Source organism: Lithobates pipiens, unplaced genomic scaffold, assembly GCF_037356315.1.
Source record: "Lithobates pipiens isolate NorthernLeopardFrog02 unplaced genomic scaffold, aLitPip1_a1.2 Scaffold_19, whole genome shotgun sequence".
NCBI lineage: Eukaryota > Metazoa > Chordata > Amphibia > Anura > Ranidae > Lithobates > Lithobates pipiens.
In genome coordinates this window covers 277,313,263-277,337,498 of record NW_027507764.1, presented here as the reverse complement: position 1 = coordinate 277,337,498, position 24,236 = coordinate 277,313,263, and the positions used below count along the sequence as shown (strand labels likewise).

Sequence of the window (24,236 nt, the reverse complement as noted above, 5' to 3'; positions counted from 1 at the left end):
CTCATCGAGGTAATGAGAGGCTGCAGAGCTCTAGGACCCCTGAACAAAACGTTCCGCAGTGCTTCAAATGATCCCACAATGGAGGCCTCCAAGGCAACTGCTGCGTTGGTGGCGTTTGAGGCCAACCAGCCACGGGCATGTGCCAGCATCGCCGCAATAAAATAGAGGAAAAAATCAGGACATGCCAGGCCCCCCTGCGTCCAAGGTCTTTGTAGTATGGACAAGCGGAACTGGGGAGGTGTATTGCCCCACAAAAAACTAGTTATGTGAGAATTTAGGCGTCGAAAATGTATCTTGGGGATCCACGTCGGAGAATGGCGCATTACATACAGGAGAGGGGGGAGCAGTTTCATTTTAATTAAATTAATTCGACCTATCAGTGTAAGGGGAAGACTGGCCCATACTTTCAGCCTATTATGCGTAGTTTGCAGGATAGGAAGAAGATTTAATTTACAGAAGTCTTGTATTCTGGGAGAAATGATAATAACGGTCCGGGATCCCGGAGGAAGAGGATAATATCGTCAGCATAGAGTGCAATCTTTTCCTCCAAGGATCCCACCCGCACCCCCCGAACGGCGCCCGAGGATCTCAGCCCGACTGCCAAGGGCTCAACCATTAAGGAGAAAAGGGCTGGGGATAGAGGACAACCCTGTCAGGTGCCCCGCTCCACCGGGAATGAGGGAGACAGCCTACCTCCCAGTTTAATCTGTGCTGTCGGTTTCTGATATAATAGTCGGATCCATTTTCTAAAAATGGGGCCAAAACCATATAACTTAAGTACCTCCTCCATGTAGGTCCAGGACACCGAGTCAAACGCCTTTTCAAGATCCAGGGCCACCAGAACCCTGGTGTCCTGGTCCGTAGGAGGAATTTACAGATGAGTGAAAACCCTACGGATATTGACATCAGTCGATTTCCCCGGCATAAAACCAGTTTGATCTATATCAACCAAAAATGGGAGGATCCCCATCAGCCTGGTGGCTAGCACTTTCATCAGAATTTTTAAATCGTAATTAAGGAGGGATATAGGGCGGTATGCTGAACAATAGGCGGAATCTTTTCCCAGCTTTTGAACAAGGACTATGTGGGCCTGCGACATCGAATCAGGTAGAGATTCTGTCTCTAAACTAAGGGCATACAGCTTATGAAGCCATGGGGCCAAGTCGGCAATGTACATTTTGTACCAGTCTCCTGGGAGTCCGTCAGGACCCAGCGTCTTATTAGGTGGTAATGAGCGAATTGCCGTTTCTATTTCGGCAATCGAGATGTCAGCTTCTAAAAGGGCTACATCCTCCCTCGTCACACCAGTTAAGGACAGTCCACGGAGGAAGGAGAGGTGCTCAGAGGATAGCTGCGTGGTATTTGGATTTATATAGAGAGGAGTAAAATGTAAGAAATTAATTAAGGATGGCATATGGGTCAGAAGTCACACCCCCTGTCTCAGTGTGTATAACGGGTACTAGACATGTGCAAAAGGAAAAAATTTGTTTAGTTTTGTTTAGTTTTAATTCGTTAATTCATTAATTTCGTTTAGTTATATTCATTAACTTCCTTAAATTCGTTTTCGGATTTCGTTTAGTTTTCTACCGAATTAGAAAAATCGGGCACATTCGAAAATATTTCAACGAAATTCGAAAATATTTCTACCGGATTTGAAATGATTTCAACATGATTCGACATTATTTCAACCACATTCGAAAATATTTTGTGACCCGACTTTAGAGCTATGTATCTCGGATATGTTGTAGTGCTAGTACTATTGTTTGCATACCAAATTTGGGGTTTCTAGCTATAAGTGACCCCGAGATATGTTGCCCCAAAATCAGGTCGCAAAATGTTATTAGTTAATAGAGCAGAGAATGACATTTTGCGACCCGACTTTGGGGCCACATATCTCGGGGTCACTTATAGCTAGAAACCCCAAATTTGGTATGCAAACACAATAATACGAGCACTACAACATATCCAAATTTGAAGTGTCTAGCACCAAGTGACCCCGAGATACATGGCCCTAAAATCGGGTCACAAAATATTTTCGAATGCGGTTGAAATAATGTCGAATCGTGTTGAAATCATTTGGAATGCAGTTGAAATAATGTCGAATCATGTTGAAATAATTTCGAATGCGGTTGAAATAATTTCGAATCATGTCGAATTCATTCAAATTCATTCGTTGTATTTCTTTTGTATTCGTTGTAATTTATTTTTTTATTCGGACATTCGGATGCATCCGAATGTCCGAAAGATGCAAAATTCGGCCGAATTTCGATTCATTACGAAACGAATTGCACAAGCCTAACGGGTACAACCATCTGAAATTTGGGGTCAGCCACCGGGCCGGCCAGAAGCCTCCCATTCTTGTCCCCCGATTAAAATATTCTGGCTCTAAACAAACTTTACGAGGAGTTCGTCACATTAGATAAGTGTATAGATAGCGCCCTTTGAGCCTGTGCCAGGGAGGAGTATGCCCCAGGAGAAGGATCCGATGCAAACTTCTCTTCCGTCATATGCACCTCCGATTCTAGGTCCCTAGTGTCAGATGCACAGTCCACCCTGGCAGCCTTTATTGCAGAAATGTAATCCCCTCCTATAGTCGCCTTGAAGGCGCCCCACGTCACCTGTGCAGTGGACACATCGTAATTACAGACCCAATACTGATACATTTTACCCTGCATACTCTCCTTCACCCTCTCATCTCGTAGCCAGTGTGTCACAAGTCTCCAACCCCCTGCGCTCCCCCTCTCTTCAAGCTGCAGAACGACCTCTAGAGGGGAATGGTCTGATATTCCCGCAGGCAAGTATTTTGCCGAGACTACATATGGTAGCATAGCTGGGGAGCAAAAGGCCAGGTCAATTCTGGAGCGAGAGTGATGGAACGCAGACAAATGGGAGAAGCGCTGCACCTGTGGGTTTTTCCACCGCCAGACCTCCATGAGCTGCAAGGCCATGGCCCAGTGTCCCAGATCTGGATCCGGCAGTCTGGTCGGGTTGGAGGTTACCATATGAGGAGCCAACTTGTTACACACCGCATGAAGCACAGATGTTGAGAAAGGGGGCGGAACATATACGTTCACAAACGCAAACACCTGGGCCTCCACAGTCAATAGCAGTATGACAAATCATCCCCCCGGATCCGTTCAACCTGGCAATTAAAGGATCTGTTCAAAAGAATGGACACCCCCCTAATATAATTAGAATATGTGGTGTGAAAGGACTGTCTCACCCATTTCCTGCGGAGGGCCAAGTGTCTGCTGCCCGTCAGATGGGTCTCTTGGAGGAAGAGAATGTGCGGCTTGTGCTCTCTTGAAGTGACTATTAAGACCACACACATTCCATGGCACCAATCTAAGCTCCATCTAGCAGATATATACATATCAGGGTAGTCCACCAGAGGGAGGGGGAGAGCAGTCCGCTCTGCCCTCCCTACCCCCCAGCCCGCCACCCCCCCAATAGGATACGACAACCAACACCCACACATGGACAATAGTACCTTCATATATATAAGTAAGTAGTATCAGGGTACAATAATTCAGCAGCAAGCAAATAACCCCTGCCAACCCACCAGAATTATTGGAACGGGTCAGCTTCATCCCTTAACAAAAAAAAACAGAAACAGTCAGTGCCCCAAAACTTAGCACAGGGCAAAAGAACAGTACTTGTGCTGGAGACAGACTCGGGAAGAAAAAGAGAACAAAAAAAAGGGGGGGGGGGGGGGACAACGTCCACAGGTGTAAACCTTCTTCCAATCTTCATTGCTCCGTTAACTTCAGGATGGAAAAAAATAATGACAGTAGTAGGCAGGAGCATATCTCTACCTATGGTAAAAAAGTAAAGACCTCTTAGGACAAAATGCTGCACTAGGCGGGCATTATGAGCCATATCCAAGGGGAACCGATCACCGCAGGGTAGAGAACCAGGAGTCCGCTTCCTCTGGGGAATCAAAGAACTTTGTGGTGCCAGCGTGTACCACCCTTAGCCGGCTGGGGTATAACATAGTGTAGGGCAGGCCCTTTTCTCTGAGGCGCCGACGGATGTCTTGAAATGTTTTCCTCTTCTTCTGTAGATCTGCCGAAAAGTCAGTATAGAGGTGGATTTCGGCATTTTCATACTTGAGATGGGGATGCTTCCTGGCTTCACTCAGGATGCGGTCTCGATAATTAAGAAACCTTACCAGAAAGGGTCTAGGCAGCGCTCCAGGTGGTCGGCGGCCAGTCGGTACTCTATGTGCCCGTTTCACCACATAGGTCGGCGAGACAGGTGCCAGATCCAGGATACTCTTGAAGAAAGCTTCAGCAAACTCCGAAGGCCTCAGATCTCTCCGGCAGGCCAAGCACCCTCACATTATTTCTCCTTAGGCAGTTCTCAGCATCATCTGACTCAGCCACCAACATTTTAACCGTGCTCTCCAGCGCCACAATGCGATGATCATGGTTGGCAGTTAGATCCTCCGCGGCCGAAATGCGTGATTCAGATTCTGTGATGCGGCCTCTGATCTTGTCCAGGTCAGTCCGTATGCAATTACATTCCTCCGTTAGCTTGTCAATACGGGTCAGTAGTGAGGATCTGCTGTTTTCAATGGCAAGTAGGATCACCGCCGTGTCTCCAGAGGTTGAGGCCTCTGGGGCAGGTGGGCCTCCCTGCCTCGCCTCCACGTTCATTTCAGCCAGCAAAGCGTGAAGCTTGTCTGCTAGTAAGGTGTCAGATCGTTCAGCTTGCGCTGACGGTTGCTTCTTGCTGGAATGCGGGGTAGCAGATTTTTTACCAGCATAGATGGAGAATGAGGATCAATGCAGGTAATTCCAATACAGAGCAATAGCAGGCCCGTACTCACAGGGGCTTTGAGGGCACCAATACAACCAGGGTAGCCAGGCGTGCGGATACTCAGTGGCAGAAGCAGTTACCTCCCTCCAAGAATTGCAACTGCAGAGTGGGTATGCGATAGTAAATGGAAAGGGTAACAGGTGTAGTGACTGATGTAAGTTCAGCAGCGTCCAGGCTGTGGCAGGAGCTAAATCAGGGCACAGAGGAAAGATGGAGTCATCTAGGAAGTCCCAGTACACAGGCTCCCCAGACCCAGCACAGATACCCCACAGGGCCCCCAGGCCGGATCAGGATGCGGTGGGTAGGTCGGTGGAAGGCACACACCTCCGCTCGAGGAACGGGCCAGCCGCGATGGTCCTCCGCGAGCGGCCGCCGTAGGAAAGTCCAGGATGTGTAGGCTTCACTAGGCCGGAACGAACCGCGGCCTCCATTTTCCACCCCGAGGATCATCCGAACCACCGGGGGACTCGGGAGGGACTGCCCAGAGGGATAGGAGGATGTATGAGCGTCTCCTACCTCACTATGCGCCTCGATGGTGGCGGATGAGTCCAGGCCCAGAATCGGCAAGATGGCGGCCGCGAGTCTCCGGCGCAGACCTTCCCTTGGGCCGGCAAGAGAAGGATGCGGCACAAATGACAGCTCCGAGCACTGCAGGTCCCCCGGGTGAACAGCTTGGAGAAGTGGCCAGCTCCTGTGAGGTCAAAACAGGCAGGATGGTGGGCAGATTCAACTCAGGATTATCGGAGCTCTTAGAGAAGACGTCCGCCACGGCTCACATCTGGACATGCCCCCCTCCTATTGTCTTATCTCTAAATTGTTCTGCCATTGCATGGAGTGTGGCCGGTAAAAACAGGAGTAACTCCTAGTTTCCGGGTTCTGCAATCTCCAAATTTCTTTCAGACCCACCTCTACCATAAACTGGGAAAGCCGACCATCTACTGTACCTCCCCGTTGTAACCTCTCGGGGAACCTGTCCAAAGTCTGGTCAAAGACCATGTTAAAATCCCCCTACAACCAATAGTGGAACTTCTGGCTTGTCCAATATAAACTCTACCAGCTCATACAAAATCTCTGGGTTAAAAGGTGGTGGAATATAGACAGCTATTATAAATACTCTATTCTACATCTTGCAATGTAGAAAAATGTACCGCCCGTGTTCATCGATTTTTCTTTGTATACAAATAAATGTAACCCCTGTTTTGATAAAAAATACTCACACCTCTAGAGTAAGAGGTGTGCACAGAATGATACTGAAAGTGATACTCTCCCCACCCCAACTTTAATATAGAGGTGGTAGTTAGGTGGGTCTCCTATAGACATAGAAGAGTAGACCCATAGATCTTTGCTGTTGAGAAAACTGCTGCTTTTTTACCTGGATCCCCCAAACCTCTAACATTCCATTAGCATAAAACATAATTTTTTTTCCTTTTCAACGGAACTCCCTTAATCGTTTGTGCATTACTCAACAATACTCAAATTTCTCAGTGAACTTATAAAGTTATATATTATTACTATGTTTTTTAACTCGATCCATCCTATACACAATTTTTTTTTTACCTGGGAAATAGTGTTAAAGTGATTTTTATGATCTTTTAACACCTACAAACCTTCCATTCAACGTGAACCACAACCCCCCTCCACCCCACTTACATTCTACACTCTTTGCCTTCCTCGGCATACCCAGGGGCTTACTTTGGTGACCTAACCATACACACCACATCCTAAATGTACTCAATGTGAAACTATTTAAGAATTTCCCTTGTCCCTCTCCACCTGATTGTCCCTCCCAACCCCCCCCCCCAAAAAAAAACAACATATACCAAATGAGAATTTTTTTCTGTATCCCTTAAAATGTGGGGATACCATACTTCCCTATTTCCTTCCTTCCATACACCTCACCCCCACCCCCCCGATATGGGAGGGCGGCGAGAGGCGACGCAAAAAAAAAATTGGGCAGATATATCACTCAGTGAACTCCGACAGGAATTAACTGCCTGTAGGACCTCGTTTAGTGATGGCTCAGGATCCCCCAGGGCTCCATCTCTGGAAGATGATCCCACAGCCATTTCAGGCATCTGGGTCAGGAGTCTTCCTGCCGGGTCCCCTACCTCAGGTTACATTGATGGTTGATGCTGACCATGGCTTTTCCTCGCCCCGTGGCTCCAGATTGCCGATTGGAGTGAGCCTTTTGAGTATTTTTAGGGGGGGACTGGCTTGGGCCCTGTCCTGGGGAATGGACACATTTTTACAATTTTGCTGGCGCTTGGCTTGCCGCTTGGCTAGCCCTGGTGGTGCGTTGGGAAGGCATTATATTACCACATAAAATTTGTGTACAATTCTATATTGACTTGATTTTTCCTTATAAAGGAGCAAGGAAAAAAAAGGGGGGGAAACCACAGGACAGTTCAAATCACGTCAAGGTTCTCCTCTTCCTCCCCTCTCCCTTCGTAAACTCGCTGTCTGGACTAGTTAAAAAATTATAACTCATAGTTTTTAACAGGAGGGGAACCTCTCACTTTACCCCTTCCACTGATTATTTAGCAGAGTTGATGTACAGCCAAACCGTCCATAAGGGGAAGCTAGTTGTAGCTGATTATATCTCGAAGGGGGAATAGGGAAGAAAAGAGGGACAAACTGTCATCACTGCGTCCCACTCATAGTAGTTCAGATCAGGCTATGTCTGCCCCACACTCTCCACCATCATACCTGCCAGTGTCACTGGTCTGTTCATAAGGCAGGCAATCTTCTTCGTTTGTTCACTCACCATCAACGCCACCGCCCGTCTCCTGGTCAATCCGACGCATACAGCCTGAATAGCAAGCCCACAGAGGGTTATATAAAGGACGCTAGGTCCGCTCATGTCGCAGGGCCACGCATCCCCCCCCTTCCGTTCGGCTCAGGACAGCTTTGTTCGGCTTCGCTCTTCTGCCGCGATCACTCTTTCCTCAATCCATTAGCAGCAAACACCTCCGAAGGAAGCCAGAGAGGGAGGGAGTTGCAGGTAAGGCTCCAGTTCTCTTCCCAACCATGCGGCCCACGGACATCAGCTCACACGGGGACGGGGGTAGAAGCAAGATACACGCGCTCACACTCTAACACCCTCCTCCATCCGGTCATGCCCCCTTGATGTGCTAACATTGGATTGTTAGTACAGCGGATCTGACCAGAGTTTTTTTTTTTTCATTCAACCCAAAAAAACTGATAGTGTGTACTAGTGGCGTAAAATTAATGCCACCCATCCCCCCGGGGGGGGCAAATGGGAAGACTGCTATCGCCGCAAGCACCCCAACCCCGTATGACAATGGGGCCGAGGCATGAGAGGGAGCCTGGCTGTGGCACTGTACCTGGTCCCGGCAATGCAGTGGAGAGGGCTGTTGGTCTGAGCATGAAGAAGAGGCCGTGGAAACTGGGCAGCGATCCGGCGCCATCTTGGCACTCTCCTTGTGCGGCCCATGACCACTGGCAAAGTAAGAGTCCAGGGCTCTTGAGCAGGGTGTGACACCATGGGTAGGCTGTGAGGAGGCTCTCCAATGGCTAGGCATGCTGTCACTATGGTGTGCAGTGGCGAAGTCCCTCTGTTAAAGCGGCAAAATCCCGGGTGGAAACAGGACCTCACGCTTGCATGTCCAAGCCACGCCCCATGTAACATAGCAAAAATTAAACTGGAAGTCCACCCTAACACTTAAATTCTCCCTTGCAATCATTATTGTAAGTTAAAGTGGTTGTAAACCCTTACAACACACTTTGACCTACAGGTAAGCCTAGATTAAGGCTTACCTGTAGGTCCAAGAAATATCTCCTAAACCTACATGGTTTAGGAGATATTTGCCGAAAGACAGGCACCGCTGTCGACGGCGAATGCGCCGTCGACAGTGGCGTGCAGGCACACTGAGCGCAGCATCATCGACGCTGCGCGTGTCGGCTCTCGTGCGCATGCGCGGGAGTGACGTCATCACAGCTTCGCCGAATGACAGTGGCGGAGCAGCGAGACCCCCAGGGAGAAGATGGATGCGCCAGACTACAGGGGACAGCGGTGACATCGCTGGCTCCTGTGCCAGGTAAGTGACACATAATGGACTACTTTGCGATGCATAGTAGTCCATTATGCTTTGCCTTTGCAGGGAATGAAAGAGGAAGTAAACTCGTCAGGGTTTACTTCCTCTTTAAGTTCAGCCTTATGCCTCAAAATGAAAAGATCACAGTTTTTCTTCTTTTTTCTTTATCGTACATCATATGACACAGAGTCTCAAGTAATTACTTGGTGGGTTATAGGCCTACCTTCAGGTGTTGACACTGGTATAACCAATACAGGAAGTTGACTCCCCCTATATAACCCCTCCTCCTTCCAGGAGCACTCAGTTTTTTCGTCAGTGTCTAAGGTGTTGGTCATGAGTGAAGATGTGCTCTGCGGAGCTCCAGGAGGGATCCATGCTGGATTTTAAGAAATCTCCACAATTAGATCCATCCTCGCCAATGAGGCCATAGGATGGTACCTGGACCTCGATGCAAGAACGAGGTTTTGCCTATAATGCTTCTCTTTGAGAGCTGGACCCTAGGAACCAGGACTCTCTTTGGTCTTGCTACATTTCCTAAAGTTGTCCTGAGGGGTGCTATACAAGGCCCAAAGGAGCGGAACCCCTTTTAAAAGGGCCCCAGTCTTTGAGTGTGTTTAAACGCAGCCCGCCGTGATGGGTGAAAGTTGGATCTGTTAAATCAGCAGTATCCTGCAGCGAGGACAAGATAAGGGAAGAAGCTTTGCTTTTTCCGTCAATATACCTTATATATGTCTCCTCTATAAGGAGTAACTTACACTACCTATGATGTGTCTTAGTGCAGCTCTGTCTCAGAACATGTGTGGCCCCAGCGGCAGAGAGGTTCTTACTTAAATAGATAATTTGGGATTTGGTAAAAAGTACAGCAGTTGCTAATACAGAGATGTGTATAAACTTCTATATGGGCGGTGGTTGATTGGTTGATGCAGCTGCTTTAGCTGCATGGTTTAATTACAACCCAGCACTTCCACCTAGTAACATTGGGAAACGCCCTATGCTTCTGTGGTTTAAAAAAACAAAACACTATAAATCTGCTGACAGAACCCCCCTCCCCCTCTTCCCCTCCCCCCTTGTAGAGATGTATAGTACGTTCACCTTACTTTGTGTTGGCCTCGGGTCCCTGGCAGGGCCTGAGAATGCAGAGAGGCATGTTCGCAAGGTCACGTGGCGCTGTGTATGGATGTAACGTACACACACACACAGCACTCACCGCATAGCTGAGGGGAAGTGCTGAGGATGCCAATCAGGTTCCACCTGAGGCTTTATATCAAAGACACTCTCATTTCAGAAAGACTTTTTAACTGAAGAGAGGCAGCCTGTCACACTAAGAGACACCAGAGCGCTGGTCACCTAAGGGTGTAAAGGCATTTCCAGACAGGAAAAACTATTGTTACTTAGTAGCAAAAGAACTGTTATTTTCGGTGTACCTCTGCTTGCGCTTTGCACTATGTCTTCCAGACCTACCGTAAGGGACCTAAGGTGTCACCCCCCCCCCCCCCCCCCAGGCGCTAGGAATCCCAGTTATGCCTCCATACTGTCTTCCTCTTCGGAGAGATCAGACATGGCAAGCCAGGGTGAGTCATTGGAAGCTAGCGGTGGTGTAACTGCTTCACACACTTCAGCCCCTGTAGAGGTAACTGAAGATACATTTTCCTCTGCCTTGCAAGGCTTAGAAGGAAGATTAGCAGCTTTAATCGCATCCTCCATCCAGTCTATAGGAAGCGTCCTAGATCCCCCTCCCCCACCTTAGACTCTTTACAGTCAGTGGAGGGTCCAAGAGAATTATGGGGATAGGATGGGGTATTGCCCTCAGATGATCGGGAGGAAAGAAATGCGATTATTTCTCTGCGGAGGAAACAATACTTGAAGTTCCCAAGGATCCCTTCACAATCTGAAGTACAGAGGCTTGCAAAGATGGTTCGCTCTACTTGCATGCTACCCCTAACAGAGTTAGCTGAAGGGCCGGTCTCTTCCTTGGGTTCTTTGAAACCTTTACAGCGTTTGCATGTGTTTCCCGTCCACGCATTACTAAAAAAAGCTTATTTATACCGAATGGGATCATGCGGATAAGCATTTTTTCCCTTCCAAAGAGACTCGCAAAGCTCTATCCTATGGAAGAAAGATTCACTAAAAGATGGAAAGTTCCAGCAGTTGACGCTGCGATTTCCAATGTAACAGTGGACAATGCGCTTATGCCTAAAGATCCAACAGATAAGAAGTTGGAAGGTCTGTTAAAATCCCTTTTTTCTTAGCAGGTACTGTTGCTCAGCCTGCAATTGCAGCTAAAGGCATCTGTCAGTCCTTAAAGGACCAGTTCACAGATGCTCTCAGATAAGCTCCCTGCATTACAAGCACAGGAACTGGCCGAGCTACCTAAAGCTTTATGCTTTGCTGTAGAAGCTATGAAGGATTCTATTCACCAGGCATCACGCCTTGCGTTTGTACTTGTACATTTGCGAAGGACCCTTTGGTTAAAGGGTTGGTCAGCTGAGACGCCTTGTAAGAACCTTCTAACTAGTTTCTCCTTTAAGGGAGAACGATTATTTGATGATAGTTTGGATAAATACATTCAAACTATTTCCAGCAGAAATAGTACTCTTTTGCCAGTCAAAAGAAAATATAAGCGTCTTTTATTTAAACTGTTTGGCCTCTGCCATCAGACCAGGCATAAAGGAAGACCTGGGGCTACAAGTCTGCAAAGCAGAATACAAGACCTCCTAATGAAGAGGCATCTCCCCTCACCAAGGTGGGAGGGAAAACTTCTGATGTTCTCAGAAGTCTGGCAAAGGGAGATTCAGAACAAGTGGACTCTCTCCACGTGTCTCTAGGATACAAGCTAAAGCTTGTTTTCTGAAATCAAACATTCCCAAGGATCCAGGCAGATTAAGGGCACAGGGCATAACTGTATTGGCTTACTTAGACGATCTATTGTTAATAGACCAGTCAGTGGCTTGCTTGAAGCAAGGTGTAGCCATCACAAGCAATTACCTGGAAGGTTTGGGTTGGATTCTCAACCTAAAGAAATCCTCCTTAAAGCCACTAAGAAGGTTGGAGTATCTGGGCCTGATCATAGACACAGCCCAGAAAAGGGGTTTTCTTACCTCCCGCAAGGATCAGCTCCATACAGGAGCTGGTGAGGATGATCAGGTCAAAGAGAAATCCTTCAATTCGCCTTTGCATGAGCTTGTTAGGGAAGATGGTAGCTTCATTCGAAGCAGTTCTCTATGCTCATTCCATTCGAAATTGAAAGCAGTATTCTGCCTGCTTGGAACAAAACGATTCAAGCTTTGGACCTGTCAATGTGGCTGTCCCCATGAGTGTCCCAAAGCCTCAGTTGGTGGTTACTATCTTGGAACCTGCTGAAGGGAAAGTCCTTCAGATCAATTATCTGGAAGGTAGTAACGACAGATGCCAACCTTTCAGGCTGGGGAGTAGGAGCCTTGCCCATCGACATCCTAGAGATTCTAGCAGTGTATCTGGCTCTAGAAACCTGGACCTCCAGGTTAAAGAATTGTCCTGCCAGGATCCAGTCCGACAATGCCACAGCTGTGGCATATATCAATCACAAGGGGTCACCAAGAGTCTCTCAGCTCAGAGAGAGGTGAACCAGATTCTAACTTGGACAGAAGAGACTGTCCCATGCCTATCGGCAGTTTTCTTTCCTGGAGTATAGAATTTGCAGATGGACTATCTAAGTCTCCGGCAGTTATTCCCAGGAGAATGGTCTCTTCACCCCAAGGTGTTTCAGGCTGTTTGCCAAAGATGGGGGACTCCGGACATAGACCTTCTAGCGTCCAGATTCAACACTAAGCTAGTCAACTTTGCATCCAGGACAGGGGACCCACTCGCATATGGAACAGATGCATTGGCGACCCCGTGGGATCAGTTTTTATTGTTCTATGCACTTTTCTCCGATTCACTTGCTACCTCAAGTTCTTTGCAGGATCAAGCTGGAAAGAATATCGGTAATACTGGTAGCACCAGCATGGCCCAGAAGCTCATGGTACGCAGAGATCGTAAAGATGGCAGTGGAGGGTCCAGGGCTCTTCCCACTAAGGCCAGACCTAAATAGAATGCTAAATTTAATGGCTTGGCTATTGAGACCCACATTCTGAATAAACGTGGGCTTTCCAGGTCAGTTATCTCTACTTTGATTAATGCTAGAAAGCCAGCTTCTAGAGCTATATATTATAGAGACTGGATAGCTTTTGTTTCCTGGTGTGAGTCCAAGGGTTGGTACCCTCGGAGATATATCATAGGCAGACTTCTTACCTTTCTACAATTAAGATGAAGTTGGCCCTGAGTACTATTAGGGGCCAAGTCTCAGCCTTATCATTTTTTATTTCAAAGACTGCTTGCTATGCATTCTTTAGTCCAGGGTTTCATGCAAGGAGTGCTGCGGATTAATCCGCCAGTTAAATCACTCTTAAGCCCTTGGGACTTAAATTTAGTTTTTGTCAGTGTTACAAAAAACAGCCATTCGAACCGTTGCAGCATGTTCCCTTAGTCCTTCTGACTAGGAAGCTGATATTTTCGTTTGCTATATCCTCAGCAAGGAGGATTTCAGAATTGGCTACTCTTTCTTGTAGAGTCATATTTGATTATTCATGAGGACAGAGTGGTGTTACGCCCTCGTCCAGGTTTTTTGCCAAAAGTGGTTTCAGGCTTTCATCTGAATGAAGATATTGTCCTGCCAGGGTTTTTTCCCAAGACCTTGTTCCAGGGAAGAAAGGTCACTACATTGTCTTGATGTAGTAAGAGCAGTGAAAATGTATTTAAGAAAACTGCTCCGATTCTTAAGACTGATGTCTTATTTCTTCTGCCAGAGGGTCCTAAGAAGGGGCAGGCAGAGTCAAAATCCATTGTTGCTAAGTGCATTTGACAAGTTTGAATTCCAACTCATGATTTAAAGGGAAAGATTCCCCATTTTCAAGTTAAGGCGCACTCTACCAGAGCGGTTGGTGCTTCTTGGGCAGTGCATCACCAGGTCTCCAGGTCTCAAATCTGCAAGGCCACGACTTGGCCTTCAGTACATACATTTGCAAAATGTTATTAAGTGCATGTAAGATGGAATGAGGATATCGCCTTCGGGCGCAGTGTGCTGCAGGCAGCAGTATAACTCCTCAGGTCTGGGGGTTACCCTACGGGTTGTGTCTCGCTCCCCTCAAGTAGCATTGCAATGGGATATCCCACCAAGTAATTACTTGAGACTCTGTGTCCTATGATGTACGATAAAGAAAATAGGATTTTTAAAACAGCTTACCTGTAAAATCCTTTTCTTGGAGTACATCATAGGACACAGAGCTCCCGCCCCTCTGTTTTATTGGGTAAGAGTATATTACTTATATTGCTTGGCTACAAAAACTGAGTGCTCCTGGAAGGAGGAGGGGTTATATAGGGGAGTCAACTTCCTGTATTGGTTATACCAGTGTCAACACCTGAAGGTAGGCCTATAACCCACCAAGTAATTACTTGAGACTCTGTGTCCTATGATGTACTCCAAGAAAAGGATGTTATAGGTAAGCTGTTTTAAAAATACTATTTTTTTTTTTTTTTTTTGCAGTATCCCGTGCCGTCACATAACTCAATTCTACTTAATTTTGAGACTAAATTTAGCCAGTGGATGTGGTTACTGAAAGCTAGTGACATCACTTCCTGGGAGGGACACTGTTCCTGTGTAGCCAGTGGGCATTATACATAATGGGAGCAGCTCATCAAAGGTTCCTGTCCAATGTTCTCACATTTCACATCCTAATTCTTGAGAAAATGAAGAAATAAAAAGCCCCATCCACACAGGACATTGGAGGAGGTGCAATGAATATAGACAGTATAGCTGTGCACAGGAGTAGCAAACTGGACACGGGAGGGGAACTGTCAGAGTAGCAGAAAGTGCTCTGGGGTCTCAGCTCACAGTCTACAATGATCATAGTACAGGCAACCACGCTAAGGCTCCATCTCCACTAGTATGACTTGTCATGTGACTTTGGACACATAAAGTCACATGACAAGTTACAGCGCATTGATTTCAATGGCACCCATTCCCATCTGAAAAGCAGCAACTTTGGAAAAGAATCTGCAATGCTTTGATGCGATTTTTCATGTGACTTTTATCCAGAGATTGTAAAGTTGGATCAAATCTGCTCTCAAAGTTGCATTAAAGTCACACTCTAGCCTTAGGCTATGTTTCCACTAGTGTGACTCCAAAGCTGTGCGATTTTGAGTGCAGCTTTGATATGAACTTTACATTCTGGATCAAAGTTGCATCAAAGTAGTGCAGGCACCTTTTCAAAGTCGCTCAATGGCGCATAGATGGGAACGTTTGCCTTTAAAATCAATGGGCTGTCTTGTCATGCGACTTTGTGTCCAAAGTTGCATGACAAGTTGCACTAGTGGAAACCGAGCCTTAAACTCATTACTCACATGTAGCTCCCACATTGTGCCACACCATGCACACAGTGCCCATCACAGCGCCATGCAGAAACAACCACATGGTACACTGTAGAAAATTTGCAGCATGCTGCATTATAATCTATATAACAGTTTCTAACAAACAGAACATACTTCCAAAGCCTCCCCCCCCCCCCCCCCCCCCCGAAGAAACTGCTGGTCAAAACAAGCCTATGAAGACAGGAGGAGATTTGTGAAGGAGAAGAGGTATGGGAGCGGGACTGGGCAGGTCTAGGGATGTCTGTTTAAAAAGGATAGGAGGGATCTGGGCAGGGCTGGGCAATAAATAATAATAAGTAGGCTTGCCTGTGTAGAAGAGAAGGACAATGTTTTCAGGAAGTGAGAGGCCCAATGCAGAATTCTGAAATAAGGAAGTAAGGTTGTCCCTGAAGAACAGGAAGAAGCTGTGATTGTCTGGCTTTGATTAGACTTTCTAAAATTGGCAGTCAGCTAAACAGAAAATTTATAATGTCAAAGATATATATTTTACATATAATTAATAGAACAATTAAATTTTTCAATGGTCTTCCACTTCAATTCGCTATTGTCACACAAGTGGGTGGGCTCTTTTTTGAAGCCAATTAGAGCCTAATAAAAAAAACAACAAAAAAAAACTTTGAAATCCATGCATCTGGCGCCCTGCATATAGATTAGGGAGGGAGTGCCTTGTATGGATGGGCTGCTACTGGTGTGTACTAGGCTTAAGGTTTTCCTTGCTTCTCCCTGCATCACTGCTAGGTGGATTAGACAAGATATATCATGAAGGGTTCATCCCTTAAATGTTACGGCACACACTAGTAAGAGAAAATCTAAATCTAAAATGTATTATTTTTTCCTGACTATATTACCAGTGCAATCCATTTTCATCCTCCCGGAACTTTCTTCCACCAACAACTGAAGATTTCTACTTGGCATCAGTGGGTGACTTTTAAAGGCAATGCAGGCATTAAACACTTCACTACCAGCATTTTTTTAATTGTAAAAATTGTGGCAAAAAGTAACGGAGTCATTTCATTGGTGTTTGTACTGTCCTTGTACTTTTTTAAAAAATATATATATTTTTTTTTACAGAAAAGTCTTGAAACGTTTATATGTATATTTTTTTCAATATTTTGTCTTTTTTTCCTTTATTTTGTAAAAATAAAACCCAGTGGGTACTAAATACCATCAAAATAAAGTGCTGACTTAAAAATGTTATATACTTTTAATTTTGTTAGTGTTGCATTTGCATTGCATAGTAATTGTCATTTAAACTATCACAGCACTGAAAACTGAAAATATATCCTGGTAATGAGTGGTGTAACATTCTAATAGTGAGGGGGGCTAAAGAATATACAGTATGTCCAAAACCAATGCACCATTGGTTCTCTGAGGTCACCCACCTATTTGGAAGCAATTTAATTTTCATTCCCCACCTGTACACATTTTTTTGGATAAGTCATACTAATATAATCCATTACTACACCAGTGAAACTAAAACATTAGAGACAATCTAATAAACATCAATCAAGCATCATCTCCAGACTCTCAGTCCAACCCAAGAACAGCATAGTTTTGTTACTGGCACGGAGCAATTTTTTGTGTAAAACATGCCCCAGCACAACAGTAAAGACAGCCTGCACAGTAACCTAAATGCCACATGTGTCACCACTGTATTGAGCACTTACCGTGCTGTCTTGGAAGCTGCAGATTCTTCTTCCTCTGGCTAAGCAGCAGACCTCCGGTAAGTCTGGAGGGGGGAGGGGGGTTCCTCTCCCCACCAGATGCCCCCCTGTACTGGTTTTCTTCCCCTCCTCTTAGGGAAAAAGCCCTGCAAGTTTGAAATGTGCAAATGGCATGCTGCTCGGCGGCTTCCAGACCCACTCCCCCACCATTTCTGCTTCCCTCCCTTGGATCCAATAGGGTCAGGAGCCGGCGCTCGCACTGGAAAAAAGCTATAAAAAAAAGAGGGGAAGGGCCGTAGAAGAATAGAAGAAGGGGGTGGGGGTTAGCATGGAGTTGGCATCCTCCAACGTCCAGCGTGGGAAGGTATATTTTTTTTAAAGGCACCATTGTGCTGTTAAAAGCTGCGTCTGGACACAAGAGCAAATGTAAAACAGATGTTTTGTTTGCATATAAGAGTTGGTGACACAGGCATTCCTTTGACACATAAACTACTGCATCTGGCTGAGCATTAATAGTAGTGACAGAGCTGGACTATTGCTCAAGCAGTGGATGCATTCCTTTTGATAGTACCTCTGCTTTGTGCACCGGGCTATGGCAGAAGGGCGGTGAAAAACCCCTCAAAAAGGGCTCTAGAAAGACTTTACAGGCACACGGAAGCCTAGATCCATCCCAGTAAAGATGGCATCCTCCCCTGAGAGTAATATGGCTGGTCAGAGTGAGCCATGAGAAGGGGCAAGTGTTGCAGATGCTCTTAACACCGCAGCCCCTGTGTATATTACTAAGGAGTTTTTTTTTTTTGTCAACCATTTTAAGCTTGAAGCAAAAATTGATGCGTTAATTTATCCCAGAGTGGGACTAAGCGTAGCAGGTTCCCGTCCATTGCTCAGGACCCTCTTGCTGTGGAACAAGGAGCGAGAGATGACCATTTTCTTCCAAAGGACCAGGAAGAGGCTGTCTCCTCTTACGCAGAACCTGATACAGAAGTATCAGGTACACAGGAAAGGTTGTTGGTACAGTCTCTCACTGAATTGGTCTGCTCCAAATTTTTCTGCCAGTAACGCAGTTCATTTGATGAGCCAACTGCTGGTTTGGGGGTCACCAAAAAACCTCCCCAATCTTTTCATGCTTTCCCTATCCATCCATGGCTAAGAAAGCTTATTCTGAGTGGGGGCACCCAGATAAACCATTTTTGTCCTCCGAAAAAAAATGTCAATACTGTATCCTATGGTGGAACAGTTTTATCAGAAATAGGGAATTCCAGCATTGGACGCTGCTATATCCTCTGTAATCAAAAACCTGACTTGACCAGTAGACAATGCTCATTTGCTAAAGGATCCAACTCGTAAAAAGTTGGAGCTCCTTTCATTTGCTCGTAGGCTCAGTCATTCAACCAGCGCTGGCAGTGATCGAAGTATCTCAGTCCTTATAGGACAGTTTATAGAGGTACTCAGTTATTCCTGATCAGCAGGCCCAGGATTTGACTGGGATATCAGAAGCGCTGTGTTCTAAAGTAGATGCTATGAAAGATTCTATTCTCCAGACCTCACGGCTCATGCTAGGGCTGGTACATGTGCGTAGAATCCTAGGGTTGAAAAATTGGTCAGCCAAATCGCCATGTAAAGAGCTCTTGACCAGTTTTCCTTTTTCATGGTGAACGGTTATTTGGAGACGATCTGAATAAGTATATCCAAAGAATTTCTAATGGGTAACGTTCACTTTTACCGGTTAAGAAGAAGTTTAGGCATTTTTTTTTCTTTTAAACGTGCTTCTTCTCCAGTGCAGTCGCGACGGCCTCCACCATCAGGTTCAAGAGGTAAACCCTCAGGGTCAGTCCCAGGGTCAAAGAGGACCTGGGAGAGGAAACCCACAAAACAAAATACTGAAGCCTCCTTATGAAGGGGCGCCCCCGCTCGCTCGAGTGGGGAGAAGGCTTCTACAGTTTTCAAGGGTCTGGCAGGAACAATGTCAAGACAGATGGGTGGCTTCCTAAATTTCTCTAGGTTACAAACTAGAGTTCCGAGAGTTCCCTTCTCCTTGTTTTCTCAGATGAAACGTTCCCAAAGATCCAGTGAAAAAGAAGTGTCTTTCTTTGGACATCTCTTGTCTCAAAGAGTAATATCGTTTTATTCAAACCTATTCACAGATCCAAAACCAAGCAGGGATCTCAGAACCATTTTACATCGCAAACATCTAAACTGGTTTTTGGATATCCGTTCTTTTCACATGGAGTCAATACGATCAGTAGTCTCCATCCTACAAGGGGGAGAACTTCTAGCATCAGTCAACCTTAAGGATGCTTATCTCCATGTGCCGATTTTCCCCGCTCACCAGAAATGTCTATGCTTCGAGGTAGAAAATCTTAATTTCCAGTTTGTAGCTCTGCCTTTTTAGTCTAGCTACTGCACCTCGAGTGTTTACAAAGGTCTTGACTCCTCCTTTAGCCAGGTTAAGGGCTCAAGGTATAACAATACTAGCCTACTTAAACTATCTTCTCTTGATAGATCAATTGGTAGCCCGCTTAATCCAAACTTTGGTCACCGCAGTCAGCTACCTGGAATACCTAGGTTGGATTCTCAATCTAGAGAAATCTTCCTTAAAACCATCATGGAGATTGCAGTACTTGGGACCGATCATAGATACAATTCAGAAGAGGGTGTTTATTTTTTATTTTTCCCCAGGAAAGGATCAGTTCCAAAAGGGAACTGATTCAGTTGATTAAAACAAAGAAGAATCCTTTTATTTGACTTTGCATGAAGTTGTTGGGAAAGATGATGGCTTCTTCGAGGCCATTCCTTATGCGCAGTTTCATTCAAGACTGCTGCAAAACAGTAGCCTGCCAACTTGGAACAAGAAGGTCCAAGCTCTGGACTTCCCAATGTGTTTATCCCCCAAAGTGTATCAGAGCCTCAATTAGTGGTTGATATCCAAGAATCTTCAAAAAGGGAAATCCTTTCTACCGGTTACCTGAAAGGTGGTAACAACAGATGCCAGCCTTCTGGGCTGAGGAGCAGTCCTGGATGAAGCATCTTTCCAAAGGAAATGGTCCAAATCAGAGATGACCCTGTCCGTCAATATTCTAGAGATTCTGGCAGTACGCCTGACCCTTGAGGCCTGAATGCTCAAACTTCAGAATTGTCCTGTCAGGATCCAATCTGACAGTGTCTATGTCATTCACCAAGGAGGCACGAGAAGTCATGCAGCCCAGAAAAAGGTGAATCATATTCTATCTTGGGCAGAAAACATTTCTTGCCTATCAGCAATTTTCATTCCAAGGATAGAGAATTGGCAGGCGGTCTACTTGAGTCGCCAACAAATGTTCCCGGGAGAATGGTCCCTTCACCCTGACATTTTTCTGTCAATTTGCCAAAGATGGGGAGTTCTGGATGTGGATCTGTTTGCGACCAGTTTCAACAACAAGATTGACAACTTTGTGTCAAGGACAAGGGATCCAATGGCATACAGAACAGATGCCTTTTTTTTCTGTGGGATCAGTTTTTCACTGATCTATGCGTTCCCTCCTGTTCTTCCATGCCTTCTCCCAGGATCAAGCAAGAAGGGAAGGAGGTGATTCTTGCGGCCCCAGTGTGGCCTAGGAGATTCTGGTTTGCCGAGATCATAAAGATGGTGGTAGGGGACCCTTGGACCCTACCACTATGGCCAGACCTTCTCTCGCAAGGTCCGGTATTCCATCCTACCTTACAAATGCTAAATTTAGCAGTTTGGCTATTGAGACCCACATTCTGAAAGATCGTGTGCTGTTAGCTTCAGTAGTTTCTACTTGGTTAATGCTAGGAAGCCGGCCTCCAGAATCATATACTATAGAATCTGGAAGGCATATGTCTCCTGGTGTGAATCCAGGGGTTGGCACCCCAGGAGATATGCTTGAATTCCTACAGATAGGATTAGAAATGAAGCTGGCCTTGAGTAATATCAAAGGCCAGATGCCGGCCTTATCGGTCTTTCTTTTCAACGACCACTTGGTTCTCACTCTCTTGTTCGTAACTTTATTCAGGGGGGTGACACGTACCCTGGGGACTTAGTGGAGGGCTAGTCTTCCTAATCTGCCTCTTTCTACTCCACAGCGCTTCTTCCTCTTCGGGGAGTGGCCCCCGTTGCGTTCTGGGACATGTGTGTTTCCCAGAAAACAATGGGGCCATTCACAAAGTGTCGCGTGACTCGTGTATGTGCTGTAGGAAACAGGCAGTGAAGCCGCAAGGCTCCACTGCCTGTTTCCCTTTGTTAAGATCGAGGCACTGGCAGCCGATCCGATGGATGGATCGGCCTCGGGCGGCCAACATTGAGCGCTCCCTGGACAGGTAAGTGTCCTTATTAAAAGTCAGCAGCTACAGTGGTTGTAGCAGCTGACTTAAAAAAAAAAAAACGAAAATTGCGCCCCTAACGCCCCTTTAATTTTAGTCCTGCTGGCTTGCAGAAGCAGCTTTTGAGCTAAAAGATATTCCCTTGGTCCTCTTGACAGAGGAAAAATAATTGTCTTGGTTGCCATATCTTCTGCAAAACTAGTATCAGAGTTGTCTGCTCTTTTTTGTAAAGAGACATATTGGTTGTTCATAAGGATGAGGTTGTATTGCGGCCTCATCCTGAATTCCTACCGAAGGTAGTATCGGGTTTTTGTTTAAACAAGGGTATTGTTCTGCCTTAATTTTTTTTTTCCAGAACCTTGTTCTCTGTTTAAGAAATGTCACTACATTCTCTTGAAAGTGTCTATTGAAAGTGACCGCTCAGATTTGTAAAACAGATGTTTTGTTTGTTTCGCCAGACGGTCCTAAAAGAGGACAGGCAGTGTCAAAATCTACTATTTTTAAATGGATTTGTCACGTGATTGTTCAAGCTTATGGTTTAAAGAGGAAAATTCTTCCTTTTCATATTAAAGCGCACTCCACCAGGGCTGTTAGTGCTTCTTGGGCAGTGCATCACCAAGCCTCCACGGCTCAGATCTGCAAGGCTGCAACTTGGTCTTCAGTCCATACATTTACCACATTCTATCAAGTAGATGTAAAAGGCATGAGGCTATCGGCTTTGGGCACAGTGTACTGCAGGCTGCAGTATGAATCCTCTAGTCTCTTGGTCCACTACTTTTGTGGTATCTCCCTCCCTTCAGTTGGCATTGCTATGGCACATATTAACTACTATGACTCTGTGTCCCATGATGTACAATAAGAAATTTTTATAATGGCTTACCTGTAAAATCCTTTTCTTTGAAGTACATCACGGGACACAGAGGTCCCTCCCTTCTTGGTATACACATGTGTTGCTTTGCTACAAAACTGAGGTACTCCCACCAGTGGGATTGGTTATATAGGGAGTGCACTTTTTAATTTAGGGTGTTCCAGTGTCCATCACCTGAAGGTGGCCTATAACCCACATAGAAACTTCTTTTGCTTCTGTGTCCCGTGATGTACTTCAAAGAAAAGGATTTTACAGGTAAGCTGTTATAAAAATCCTATTTTTTTTTTTCATTTTGATTTGCATTTTGTAAGTGTAAAACTTTGTCTTGTGTTTTCTTGTGTTTTACTCAGGCATTTCTTTTTTTCCCCAGATCCTTCTGCTTATAATTTTCATGTGTGTTACATTACTGATTGCTAGTCTAGTATGCCTTACGTTACCAGGTAAGCATGTACCTTTGTCACTCTTAAAATAAATTATTTATGCATGTTATGTAATGCTAGAAGATGTCACTCCAAGGTTGTATGCTGGAAAAAGTGTACCTTGCTCTGTCACAGTTGTCTCCTTCGATCCAAACGTAACTAAAAGGGGTAGTTCAGATCAGTTTAAATGCAACAACCAAAACGCAGATGAATTGTATTTCTTGTGAACCTTTCCTCACTAGAAAGTACAGCCTGGTGCTAACACATACCTATATACCTATGTTTATTCAGTGCATAGAAACTCCTAAGTAGATGCCACTGCAATATTTAAGTTTATTTACGTTTTATTTATTTTATTAAAAAGTCAAGGGTGAGCTACTTCCCAAATCTTGATATTTTCCATTGGGAATTTAAGCAGCTCGCCACTTTCAACAAATATCGGAATGTTATAGAAGGTGTGTTGAATGTGTGGTATAAAAATGTAATGATAATAAATATTAGGGATATTTAAATAAAAAGGAGGGTTTTGGTAAATGGTAAATTATAAATAACAGGGTGGTGTGTGAATTATAAATGTTGTAGCTATGCAGTGCCTCCAGCCGAATACGGCAATTAATAAATAACTTAATAACGATATACATTTTGCTCAGACACTCAATAGTATACTGCAACAATTTCCTGAGTTCTTAATCTATGGTGATTTCTTACCAATGTATAAATATCCCCCATCTAAATTAATAAGTAAATATAATTAATATACAAGTATAATTATACAATTCCATACAAAACCGCAATTATTGGTGATTTATATTTTATACACACAATCAAAGGACATCAACACAATAGAAAAGTAATTTCTTTTAAATTTCAAAGGTAAACCTTGGACAGCCCCAACTAACTGTAAAAGGGTGCTTATCTGTGCTTTAAAATAATAAAAATAAGATCCCTTATTACTCTTGAGACAATTTCTGACTCTCTGTGGCTGGAAAAGAGAGAGAAAAATATCTTTAGGAGCCAAAAAAAAAAAAAAAACCTGCTACTAAAATTTAAGTCCTAACTTCAATAGAGCTGTTTGGGTAGAAAATAAACTATTTCCCTGGGACACCAATATAGCCAATTAAGCTGCGATACAGGTCTATACCAAATTTATCACAACATGGTTTCAACATGCAATATACTGTAGACAGACTATAGACAGACTATTTGGGAAAACTTTCAAAAACAGTTAAAATAATTCTCAATTTTGCAGGAAGTGTATCAGCGTGTGGGTGTGTGCTCTTCTCTGATAATCTGTCTGTTTTTTGTTTTGTTTTTATAGGGTGAGGTACTATTGTTAAATTAGTACCCCCCCCTTTATGTTTACTAACTCATGATTGGTTGGTTCCAAATTTGGGCAGTAACTGGCCTTTTCTCGTCCACCCACTAGTGGTACTTGCAGTTGTATAATAATCGAATCTTGGTATCATTATGAACTGTGTTGTAATATGTTTCATATTACTGTGATTAAATGATTGCCTGCCTTCATAACTCTTTAATCCGCTGTCCCCATATTGTGTGCCTTGTTGGTTATAAGAAATTGAGACCTTTAATAAGTAAACTGTGGCTGTCATATTTTCATGGGACACAACAAATAAAAACTCTCCCC

At 44.9% G+C, this 24,236-nt stretch overlaps 1 protein-coding gene across 6 annotated transcripts in view; it reads left to right on the top strand.

Annotated features, from left to right (window-relative positions):
* MARCHF6 (membrane associated ring-CH-type finger 6) overlaps nucleotides 1–24,236 on the top strand; it is a 1,566,402-nt gene that overhangs the window by 1,269,214 nt on the left and 272,952 nt on the right. For all 6 annotated transcript variants that reach the window (XM_077491957.1, XM_077491954.1, XM_077491953.1 and 3 more), the window contains one exon: nucleotides 22,543–22,612. In XM_077491957.1, the coding sequence (XP_077348083.1) occupies nucleotides 22,543–22,612 (70 nt within the window). The remainder of the gene's footprint in view (nucleotides 1–22,542; nucleotides 22,613–24,236) is intronic.